General features: G+C 31.3%; 1 protein-coding gene across 1 annotated transcript; it reads right to left on the bottom strand.

The window, feature by feature from the left end:
• Window positions 1-11,183: 11,183 nt before the first annotated feature.
• Window positions 11,184-12,633, bottom strand: LOC105159039 (Chaperone DnaJ-domain superfamily protein). Its single transcript, XM_011075971.3, has one exon. It carries the CDS (start codon window positions 12,495-12,497, stop codon window positions 11,442-11,444), a length of 1,056 nt encoding a protein of 351 aa, XP_011074273.1. The 5' UTR covers window positions 12,498-12,633; the 3' UTR covers window positions 11,184-11,441.
• Between the last annotated feature and the right edge of the window lie 288 nt (window positions 12,634-12,921).

The raw sequence follows: 12,921 nt of genomic DNA, 5'->3' as shown, positions 1-12,921 counted from the left end.
TGAGTGATTTCGAATCAATATGAAAAGCTCCAGCATATTCGGTCAAAATTTCAATAAATAATTAATACAAATAAAATCTGTAATGAAATAATTATATACTATTTAATTTTTTTTAAAATATTAAATAAATTTAGTTGATTGATTTACTGAAAGTTTACAAATTCAATTTTAAAGTAATGGATAAATGAACATCTTTGGGCATTAGACGATATCAATACCTATGGTTAATCTATTATCCTTACCCATGAGTATTTTAGGGTAGTAGACCCTACCCATACCCACTTATTTAATTTCATGGGTCTAGGTAGGGTATGGACGAAGGTTATTTTTTGATACCCTACCCTTTAACAAGCCTATTTATGTAAATCCTATCCACCAGACTTTAATACTAAAACGGTGTGGCACATTCATTGTGTGTGCATAATACTCGAATAATAAATTTTTTAAAAGATAAATAAATATTTCTAATAAAATGAAACAATAGAGACGTTTGCGTAAAAGAAAAAAATATGAGAAAAAAGAAAGAAAGAAGTCAGAGTTGGAAAAAAAAAATATGTATATATATAGGGAAAAATCCAGAGACCCCCCTGTGATAATAGGAATGTTTAAAAAATCCCTTATGAAAATTAAAGTATCGAATACTCCCCATATGATATAAAATAAAGTTCAAAAAACCCCCTCCGTACAGAAATTGACCTACACGCGCCTTTGATTGCGAATTTGTTATAAAAATGCCTTTTTTTTTGACATTTTTGCCCTTCTCTCACATCTAATGTATATAATATTATATATTTATTAATAATAAAATATTATTTTATATAATGATTATTTAATTAAAAATATTATATATTTATTAATAATAAATATTATTTTATATTAATAATTATTTAATTATTTATATAACACAATATAACTTTAATTAATTAATTAAAAATTATTTATTTAAAAAAAATATTAGCAGCGCCGCCGCCGCTGCTGAAGAGGAGGGCAGGGCCCTCCTCACCCATGGGCGACGGCCGTCGGCTGAGAGAAGGGGAGGGGGTGGGGGTGGGGGGAAGAGGGTTGCTGGGAAAGAAAATTAGGGAGGGGGGGAGGCAGGCCGGTGGTTTCGATCGGGGAAGACGATGGGGGTTGGGGGTTATAACTTTTATTTTGAATTTTTTTTATAAAAAATAATAATTATATATATTATAAATATATTTTAATGATTATAAATTATATATATTATAAATCAAAATAATTATATATAAATAAACTTAGTTTGACCGTTGACTTAAAGGGTATTTTAGTCATTGTTTCTAAAAAAATAGGTTCAAATTGACCAGGGGGCGGTGTGATTATTTATTCATAACACAAGGATGATTTTTTATATTAAAAATTTCATAGGGATATTTTTGATATTTTGATATATCACAAGGGGTCAAAATGAATTTAACTATATATATATATAAATAAAATAGTTGTCTTAACAGACCGTGACACGAAAAGATTGTTGATGAATTATATACAATGAATTATATACAACATAGATTTTCAAATCCAATTTAGTGGTTGCAAATTAAGATCACCTGATATTCCTCACATTGAAGGACAAGTTAACATCAGGCTGGTGAAAATTCATTCAAATCTTGTTTTTCATGCACTGTATGTTTTTCAGATACATTGTATGTTGTTGTGACATTTTTTTTTTCTCAACAATATGTATTTAATTATTTATATAATATACAGTGTAATATATGCTTGATATTTTTATGTTACTTATGTATATATCATGACATGTGTGTAATTTTATCAAATATCGAGGGGTATTAATAATTTTTCAAACACCGAAAGATTATTTATAATTATGCTAAATCTCATTAAAATTTATTTTAATTTATTCTAAATTACAGAATAAATTATATCACGAAATGTATGCCGTTTTTATGAATATATTATATTTATTATATAATTGATATAACAAATCATTAATCATATAACTAAGTAACTTTTGCATAATTGCTTATTGCGCGCGACAAAACTTAGTTTTGAGTTATTTAGTCATCTTTTGTTTTTTAATAAATTGAGGACAACTATATCATAATCTCAATCACTATTAATTATAATTACAATAACAAATATATTAGTTATGTATATTTTTATAATTAAATAATTATTATCAAAGTAAATTAATAACTACCATTAAAAACAAATAACATCATCATCTTATACTCATAGAATTTTAATTTCACCAACTGGACCAAATATCGTTGGCAATTTTTTATTATTATTATTAACGATAATTACACCGCTCTCTTTAAAAATTAGTGTAATTACACATAAATCTCATGTGGTTTGAAAAATACATTTAGTATCCTTTATGTTTATTTCTGTCCAATAAATATATCCATCCGTTAGACAAAATTCACCGAATTTACTAATATTATTAAATTTTTTTAATAAAAATTCATAGTTTACCTCCAATTAACTTATTAGTCATTTATTGCTAATAAAAAAAAATATTTCTAACCAAAATACATTTATAAAGGCGAATATATACCTCTTTAGATGTATTAATATGTGAAGATGTATAAGGGTGGTTTGGTAGAAAAAAAAATTGACCTGTCATAGTTCAGTAATAAATCACTGGAGAGTAAATATAGATTTTCATTCAACTTTTTGACTAATATCAAATAATTCGGTGAATTTTGGGGCTAAAGAGTGACTTTATTTGTTAGATGTTTATCAGGAGTATTATATTTAATTTTATAACTTACAAAGAATTTATGTATAATTCAAAGAAAATTTGAGAAATGAGGGTATAATTATCGCTTACTATTATTATTTTCTTATTTTTCCCTTTATATTGGAATGTGAGAATGGGTAAAAGAGAAGAAGATAATATAGGAATAGAAAAATCAGATTACAAAACCCTAGACCACGTCTGGCTGCTGCTGCTGTGCATCAGGGAGTTGGACCACTTTGAAAGCTCCAAAAATAATTATTTTTGTTGACGATATATTTATTAACTAAAATAAGTTTAAATATATATATTAAAATAATTTTGATATTCATGCATATAATATTAGTTCAATTTTGAATTAATTATTTATTTTATCTCCAATTTTTTTATTTAATTAAATTAAAATAAAATTATAAATTATTGCACGCAAGCTTATCGAGTGCGCTTCAACTCTCAGTACTAAGAAATTGTTTGCGAAAGTTTTCGCTTTTAAAAAAACGATTTTTGTAGAAAAAGTCAAAAAATTATTTTTTTTAAAAAAATAAAAATTAGGCGAGAAATCCGTGGGATGTTGCATGGGATTATTATTATTATTATTATTGATGACTATATTCAATGAATTAAGATATAGGTTATGTATGTATGTATGCATCACAATCACTCATCTTTTCCACTATACTATTTTTAGTTAGCAAACATCTTTTAACGGCCGTCTTCTATATCTTCATAACTACTTTTCAATTTTTATTTTTCTCTACTATTATCTTCATTTTTTTAATAAATATTTATTTTTATCTTATATATAATTATGTCATTTGATCTTTTATTTATATATACTGAACTTCATGTATTAAAGTATTAATACAAATTATGATGGCAGAGTTTTTTTTTTTATAGGGGTTAAATGCGATTTACCTCCTTGTGTTATATGAAATGGGCAAAAACCCGTGAAAAAGAATTAGCAAATTACCCCATATATTTCAAAAAATAAAGTAAATTACTCCCCTATTGAATATTAATAAAATTTTAAATTTTTTTGGCTCTCTCAAATTGTAGTCCGTCAATCTAAATATAGTCTCGTGTATTTGGTATGTTAATAACTATATTTTCAATGGTTTTTTTCTTTTTTCACTTTTTCTTCAATTCCGACTATTTTTTCTCCCTCCAACTTTTGATAAAAACAACAAATACATAATTATATCAATATTAATAAATTGACAAATATATCAATTCGATCACTAAACTTGCATTACAATAAATTGAATTATTGATACTATAATAAATTCACATTAAGTGAAATAAATACTCATTACAATAAATTCACATTACAAGTACCTGCACGTCTGGTGGGACTTAAACCCATAATTTTGAACTTATTTATGAAACCTCAACCTTAAACATCACTGATACTCCCACGATTATTCATATATAATTAATGTTTTCATTTTCATTCTTATTTCAACTTTCAAATACTTATGAACACATAACAAGCGTGTCAAGAACAAATTTGAGATCATGGATTTGTGTGCCATGGAACTTCCACGTGGATATTTGTCTCACTTTATATAAGTTATTGTAATTTGTTTAGAGAGTGTTTGCCATAACTTTAAAAAATATATATATTCAACTTCTGGCTCTAAAAAAATACTTTTAAGGTGCAAAATTATATATTTTTTTGTTAATTAATCATAGAGATTTAATTTAAATTTTCATTAGAATAGTATCAGATAACATAAAAATAAAAATTATAAAATCTTAAATATGTTAAATTATAGAGTAACATCAACTTTAGATGAAAAAATTTGAAAATATTTTTTTTTAAAAGAGTAAGCTCGAATTAAAATTATTATAATAGGGGTAAAGTAGTACAAAATAAAGTTGAATGTATTTACGAAAAAGTCAAAGCAACAAAAAGCACCCTAAGGTGCTTTTAGCTTTTGATTTAAAAATACTTTTTCTAGCAGTTCAGAAGTGAAAGTTAGCATCCCGAATACTTTAAAAATATATTTTTTTTTACTCAGACTCAAACAAACAAAATGTGTCATACGAAAAAACAAAAAGAAAAAAGGAAATGAATAAAAATAATAATAAGAGGTGCATATTGTGGTCCACTTATAGCTAATGGAGAGCATTAGTGAGGATAAAACTATTAAAAGCAGCAGCAAAATAATATAATTATAATTATATTTATAATTAAAAAAAAGTATAAAATAGATTTGTTTAATGTGGATTTTGACTTAATTTGAGGTTCATTTGGACCAATCACACGCAGGATAAGTGGATCCCGTGTGTTTAGATACTCCAAGCAATAGTGTTGGATAAATAAAAGCGTGCTTAGTGACATGCACCTTTTGTTTTAATAGGACAAATACGTATTCTTGCTCTCTTCTCATTTTTAGGGGGGTTTGGACCTATAAATAATTGTAAATTTCGAAGAGGTGAAAGCGGTGATTATTTGAGAATAAAAGTAAAAAAACAAACTTAATATTTACATTTTATTAATACGTTGTAAAAATTACTTATCACTTTTGACTTAGATTAGTTTATATCAAATAGTTCAAAAGTAACATTTATAAATAAAAATTGCTGGTAAACTTATTTTTAACCGTTACTAATAGCCAAGGAATAATTATACTGTCTTTCTTTAAAGTTTGGTGTATTTACACATAAATTTTATGAGTTTTGAAAAACTATATTTGGTAGCCCTGATGTTTGTTTTTGTCTAACAAATAGTTCCATTCGTTGGTCAATATTTGTTGAGTTTGCTGATAATAGCAGAAATTTGAATGAAAATTCATTTCTACCCCTAATTGAATTATTACTCATGTACTGCAGGTCAAAAAAATATTTTATAACTAAAATATCCTTAAAAAAATGAAGATATATCTCTTATATATATCTATTATCATATGAAGATATACAAAAATAATTTGATTAAAAAAGATTGGTGTGATCAATAAACTTATTTTTGATTATTACAAATAGTCAAATATTACACCTAAATCCAAAACCCCAAAATTGCAAGAAACTTGAAAAATGAGCCTTTTTCCCCGACATGGGCAAAGCTTCACTGAACCTATCAGTGTGTGTGTTACCATAATAGCGATTTTAACATATTTAATTAAAGACGCGGATTTAATAATTTGATGCAATCGGAATTCAGGCGCTTAAGGCGCAAGCGAAGAGGGAATAGTCGTTTTTGCGTGAGACAAAGAGTTGCTTATTTTTTAAAATCGCATTCCTGATTGGTGGGCTGACTCAGGATCAATGTGACAGTAGTTGGGCAAATTAAAAGCACTTGAATTTTTTTAAAAGCTGGAAGTAGACATATGTTTTCCAATCCAATAAGAATTTAAAAGGAATATCCTTTTTTATTTTTTTTAATAATTATTCAGATTAGAGTTAATAATCCTACCTAAAGTCAACAACTTATTTGATTTGCTACTTATAAAATTTTCATCCCAAAAAATAATATAAATTATCTGTCGCAGAGAATTACAGTCAATCAAGTCCAAACACGTGTCTGATTTGAAAACTTGGAGAACCGATGCTTCTTGTCAGGAGGCACTGGAAGGAGATGAGGCTATACGGCAGCTTGCAGGGAAGGTACAAATTCATGAAAATGCCCTTCTCGTTCGAGAAAAATTAACGTTACTGTAGAAATATTTCAGGGCTTAAAAAAATATGTATAACCCTAATAATTTATGGCATATGGTCTTGAAAATGTGTGCCCAATGCATTAATGGAATTAGCAAGTAGCTAACCACCAATTATATAATAATAATAAAATATAAAATAAAAGCAATGATTGTAATACCCCAAATGGGGATGCCTATTGATATTCCACCTATAGATGTGCTTTTTCCTTGCTACTAATAGACTTTACATAAGTTAATGAAATACTAATGCAGGAAGGGGTCCCCACTCCTCACACTACTTTATTCGGCTTTTTATTAAAAAAAAATTACACATTCCAAAGTTTTATAAAATTCTTAAGGGATCCAAAACTCATATTATAGTCCCAAGGAAAGGAATATCTTCTTTCTTTTTTTTTTTTTTCAATAGATAATATAAATTATGTCATATGAGTGTAATATATATTTACTATTAGTATTAATGAGTGTCTGAATTTAGTACGTTTGTAAAGCTTCAATTTAAATAAAAAAACGATTGAAATCTGTTTAGGTAAATCAGGAATTTTGAAATGTGATTTATAAGACAAAAAATCGTAAGAATTGTATAGGGAAGGGGTCCGGTAATAATCATATGATACTTAAGTGTGCAAAATGAGAAATGTGAAGGGTCGTAAGAGAATATAAGGTGTCAAAAGTTGTATGGGTATCCCAATCTGTATCATTTCACACCAACTGTTGATCCATGAATAATTTGTTACGGTCAAAACCAATACGTACATATTCGGGCACATGTCGGGTTGGAGCGTATTTTGATATGTTCTGTGATTAATATATAGAATAGTTGTGAGTATTTGTGTAAATTGTCTAGACCTTGAGATAACCCCACATTAGGTACGGTATAATTAATTCAATATTTTAAATACTTTACAATAATTTTAAATTGTGGCGGACGATTCAAACCAATATCTTTTCTTTTTTTTTTTTCACAAAAGGAAAACTAATGTGTTCTCATTGTAATATATACTTTTTTTATCGTCCCTCGTTGTAATATAACTGCACAAAATATAGTTCTCATCTCCTACATTTTCTTCTCGAGTTCAACCATAATTTTAAGTAGTTAAGACTTATACTCATGCGAGCAATTCATACATAAATGAATTGATTTCATCAGTATGAACGGTGTTGTCTGACAGTTATGAAACCTTAATTCCACTCTCCAGACTAAATCCATTAGCCCAATTAACTTTATTTTATTTTCTAAACATACACAATTCAAGAATCAACTAGTTTATGTATGATTGATTCATACCCAATATTATAAGATTGAATTAAATAAAGAACCACTTTGATGAAAATAGGAACCCTACTAATTTAATTTTTTTCCTTTGCACCGTACTATATTTGGTAGCAATTAGGTGGACAAGAAACAATTAAATATTATATAAGTAGTATAAAATAAAGCAGCTCTTATAAAAATGGAAGGGGGGGAAGAGATTTGATGGGCATGTGACATCTGCCACATGGTAGATTCTTAAGAAACATGCCCACTGCCTTTACCTTCACTGCATCACGGAAAATCACAAATATATATATATATATACACAAACTTCAACATGGTCTACAATTTTCTGAGTCCAAGTGATCTTAATGATGCTACCAATTATTAAATTATAGAGGATTAGATGGTACTGCAATTAACGGAACGAATCTATTTAAGACCGTTGAAGTCTTTTTTATAGTCAATCCAGTTCATTGCATTGTTTTTAAGATTTAAATATAAAGATTGGTGATATTGATATGTGTTTGGTGTTGATTGTAGATGAAGAGTTTGCGATCTGGTGGTGTGCTTTTCAGAGACAAATTTGCAAGACTTCAGTTAGAAGAGGCCATTGGTTGGTTTGCGTCGTCTGTAGGAAGGATGTCATGTGTTTGTCTTGAACCCCTTATTTGAAATACTGATGATGCTGGTATGCATCCCACATCAGTTGCAAATGAGGAGTTTATAAGCCACATGCACATTCCGAGCCTCTCAGACAATTTATGTCATGCGTCCATCCCAAGTTGCTTACTCAAGAGATTGATGATGCCGATATATGTTGCGCGTTGGCCATACACAAAAAGCTTGCACGACTAATAAAATCTAAGGCTTTATCTCTCCAATAATGTGTTTCCGTAGAACAAATTTACTAGACTTTTATCAAAACAAGCAATAAGTCACACTACAGAACTTTGAAAGAATGCATGCATACAACATCAGTCAAATAAATAAAAATTTATTATCAAAATAAACAAGTATCTACAATAAGATAATTTTTTTTTAATTACGAAATCTCAACCTTATGATTTACCCAATTTTAATTTCACATTAACTCATTAGCTGTTATTAAAAATTGAAAAATTGAAAATTAAAAAAAAAGAAAAGAAAGAAAAAAAATATAATTGGTCCAGCGCATTGAATTTGGGATCGGGCGTGGGACGGATCTGTCCTTTGGAGGGACTTAACGAGTCTTGAATTTTGTGAAAGCCGCTACAAGCCCACATGCCACCTCGAGCATCTCGCGCGGAATAAAACCTTGACGTTGCCTTAGCCTCACACTAGGAAGTTATTCTTGTTTTCTGCAAAAATACTTCGTCAATTCCATAATAGACCGAGTAATATGTCAATCAAAAATATTTGTATTAAATAAAATAAATATTCACACGTTTGTTGAAACTTAAATTTATAATTTCTGATTTATTTATGGGACTTCAATTTTAACCGTTAGATTAAGCTATTATTAGTTACACTAATAAGTTATTTTTGGTACCATAAGTTTTTGTTCAAATTGAGTTTGATTAAATATGAATCAATTAAATGTTAAATTGAGTTTTTGGTACCATAAGTCAATTCACTCTGTCAAAATGTTAAATTAAAAGCTTCAAATTTTTAAATTTTTTGTATAATATTTCATATTATTTTATTCAATATAGATCCATAACTATTTTTTATTTTGTATATTTTGAAATCAAACAAAATAATTATTTACTATTATATATAGATCTGACAATTTAATTATTTTATGAAAGTTATTGTAAAAAAAAAATAGAGTCCTATAATATCAAAATAACTCTAAAATCCCTTTTTTTTATTTTTTTTGGTGCACACTGTAATAAATTCAAGATTTAGATTTGGACATAGGGACTACAAACACATGGATTGTGGCTGCAACAATGACACTACATTACATAAGATTTTCTAGATATTTCAAGATTTCCTTTTTTTTTTTTTTTGTTTGTATATAAATGGTTTGTATTCTTTGGACAACCGAAGTTTTTGGGCAGGCCCAGTATGGTTTTTGGACAAGTTGTTTTAGTAGCTAAGGAAAAGATTTTCAGGCCTATGTCCAATCTAAGGAACAAAATCCCCATCATTTTCAGGCCAATTCACTTCACTCTTGTGTATGCTATATCTGAATTGTATATACACTTGTCCTATGATTGTACTTCAAAAACATTTATACAAGTTTTATATAACTTGTAAAAAAATTGATAGACAAAATGTGTTACTTCTATAAAATATAATGGAGTTCTTATTAATATAGGTTCGAATTAGTCGCGAACTTTTTGTTACATGAACGAGATTTTGTGATAATTTAAGAGGTAATATATTATTCTCAGGATTAAGTTTGTTACTATACTTCAAGGTATGAGCGACTGAATAGGTTGAGAACAATCATATTCCGATATACACTTATAATATGATTGACGTATTATTTAAAAGGATTAATTAATCACAAGATAAGTATGACTATAATTATCAAAACATTTCGAACAAATTTTTTTTCCTGATTCATACCTGCTAATCCTAAATTATAGAGTTTAGGGGCAACCACTTTTACCCATTTTTGTGCCTTGGAAATTTCGTCGTATCAATTGTGAATTAAGTGCACATGACATGTATTTAGTTAGATTGTACTTGTCATGTAATTGATGTGCAGATAAAAAAAACAATCAATAGGATAACACATACAATAACAATATTTGCAACATGATTAGGTAATTTTGCCATGAATCGCTACAAACTTGTATCAGTTTCAATCAACAATATGCATACCCACGGCCCATATCAGAGACAAGGTGCCCAGAATGTTGTTTCAAGATGATGTGAAATTTGTCCTAGAAACGTTGTACTCCATTCACAATTCTTGCACAAATCCTCCCTCAAGTTTGGCAACTTTAAGGACGAGTTTCCCTTCAACCATGGGTTTTTGGATTTCCATTGTATAAATCCGTTACCAAAATGCCAAACAGTATGAACCATAACAATAATAAAAAGATACCCCTATGAAGTTTATTTATATGAGGAAACCTATGCCAGAGGGGAATACGCCCTCATCCACTGGCATGTCTTTTGGTTCCATTACAGCCAAAATGATCGTTAATTTTATTTTATTACAACCACCAAAAGCATTCGGTTCATTACACATTAACACGAACAAAAAGATACCTGGATGAAGTTTATCTGCAGAAGGAAGCATCTGCCTCGGAGTGGAATGTGCCCTCATCCACATTGGCTTCGCATTTGGTTCCATTACAGTCGAAATGATCATGTAATTTTTTTCCATTACAACCACCAAACCGTTCATCATCTTCGTCCACTGCATGGCATTTGGTTCTATCACAACCAATATGATCATGTAATTTGGTTCCATTACAACCAACAGAGTGTCCCTGCGGGAGATAACTGCAATCTGATTTCGTCGCAACCAAAGAATCATTCATGATTCGTGCTGATAACCGAGATGCGAGATGAAGAGACGCGGAATGAAACATATGAAAAATCGAGCTGAAGCTTCGAATAGTTTTGGGAGCATATATTACTTGGGAATCAAAAATTATGTCATCAACAAAACCACAGCTCCGAAGAAAATAAGGCATTACAACTACTACATTACAAAGCAAGAACGCCAGAATTCTACATCAGAAACTAAACATATGTTGTCAGAAACTGCAATTCTTTCCCCTGGACAGACTGAACAAAACCCTTCTTCATTCAATCTACACAAAGGCCTAATCAATCCGTCCAACTTTCATCACCAACCAACCTAAAAATTCTTTCTAGGCCTGCCCCTCTTCCGTTTCTCTGAAGAGGCGGAGACAGGGGCGGCGGTCGCCTTTGGAGCAGGAGCGGGAGCCGGGGCCGGAGCTCGGGCCGGGGTTCGAACATTCTCAGGTGGGGCTCCCCGATGGTCCGGTACTGCCGCTGGACCACCACCCCCAAACATGGGCGGCATCCATTTCGGAAAGCCATTTCCCCCCTCCACATTCCCCGCCACAAACCCCATTGGAAAAAAACCCCAACAGCAATAATACGCCTCCCTCCCCGGCACAATCGGCGGCATCGACAGAATCTCCGTGCCAGTAAAAGCCCTCTTGCAATTCTCATTCTCACACCTCAAACAACACCCCTCGTAAGCCCTCGAATACTCGTACAGATTGTAACAGTACGGGCACGCCGTCCAGAAACTACCCGACCACCCGGAACTCCCGCCGCTCGTTTTCTTGTCCACTTTCACCCCTCCGGCGGCGGCGCCGCCATCACCACCACCACTCCTAGAGCTACGGCGAACGGGCAATTTGTCATGCGAATTTTCTTCCGCGGGCCGCTGCTGCTTCTTCTGCTGATTCGATTGCTGCTGCTGCTGCTGTTTCTTCATGGCGACGAGATCCACCTTCGTGAAACGGGCGACGACCTCGTTGTCGTAGGCGGTTTTCTTGGCCGGATCGGAGAGAACGGCCCACGAATCGGCCACCAGCCGGAAAGCCGAGTCGGAAAAGGGGAATTTGTTCTTGTCAGGGTGGAGGAGGAGGGCGAGCCGCCGGTACTGCTTCTTAATCAGCTCGGCTTCGTCGGTGCGTTGAGGCACTTGGAGAACAGAGTACCAGTCCGGCTGGTTGTTGGCGAGCCGCTTGTTGTCGGCAGCCAGAAGGACCTCGGCGACGGCTAAGATCTGGTCGCAGCCCTCGAGTAACGGCTCCGTTTCCTGCGCCAAAATGGCGAAGTCTCTGCAACCGCTGAAGTCTTTATTGCGGAGGAGCTTCTCGGCGATGCCTAGTAGGCGCTCGGCTTCGGCTCGGCTCGTCGTGGTGTGATGCTCCATTGTTTCTTTGCCTTGGGTTACTAATGGAGATCTATTATCTAAAGCTCCTTTGATTTTCTGTCTGAGAAAACGATGTCAGAAGGTATTCTCTGGAGTGGGTGCAATACTCCCAAGACTCGTTTACTTCAGGCATAATTACAATCCCCTTCGTTGCGTATGGTTTGATTATATATAAATTTTTTTAAATTTTTAAAATTATCTGATTTGCTTTAGTTTAATAAATAAATTTTTTTATTAATCAATATTTATTAGTTTGTTATTTGTTGATATTAGTAAAAAATTTGATCAAAAATTAATATTTATTTTTGATTAACTTATTACTACTTTTGTATGTCAAATAACTTTTTTTTACTAAACTACCTCTTAATGGTTAAGATATATCTTCTCACATTCATTAACTCGTAAAAATGTATGATAATAATTT

The sequence above is a fragment of the Sesamum indicum genome, linkage group LG3 (assembly GCF_026168435.1).
Source record: "Sesamum indicum cultivar Baizhima isolate 11 linkage group LG3, ASM2616843v1, whole genome shotgun sequence".
In the NCBI taxonomy this organism is placed as follows: domain Eukaryota; kingdom Viridiplantae; phylum Streptophyta; class Magnoliopsida; order Lamiales; family Pedaliaceae; genus Sesamum; species Sesamum indicum.
The sequence above is the reverse complement of the archived record's forward strand: the minus strand, read 5'-3'. Positions and strand labels throughout refer to the sequence as shown.

Excerpts from the sequence above, each read along its gene's own strand:
- LOC105159039 (XM_011075971.3), bottom strand. The coding sequence starts at position 12,497 with ATGGAGCATCACACCACGACGAGCCGAGCCGAAGCCGAGCGCCTACTA.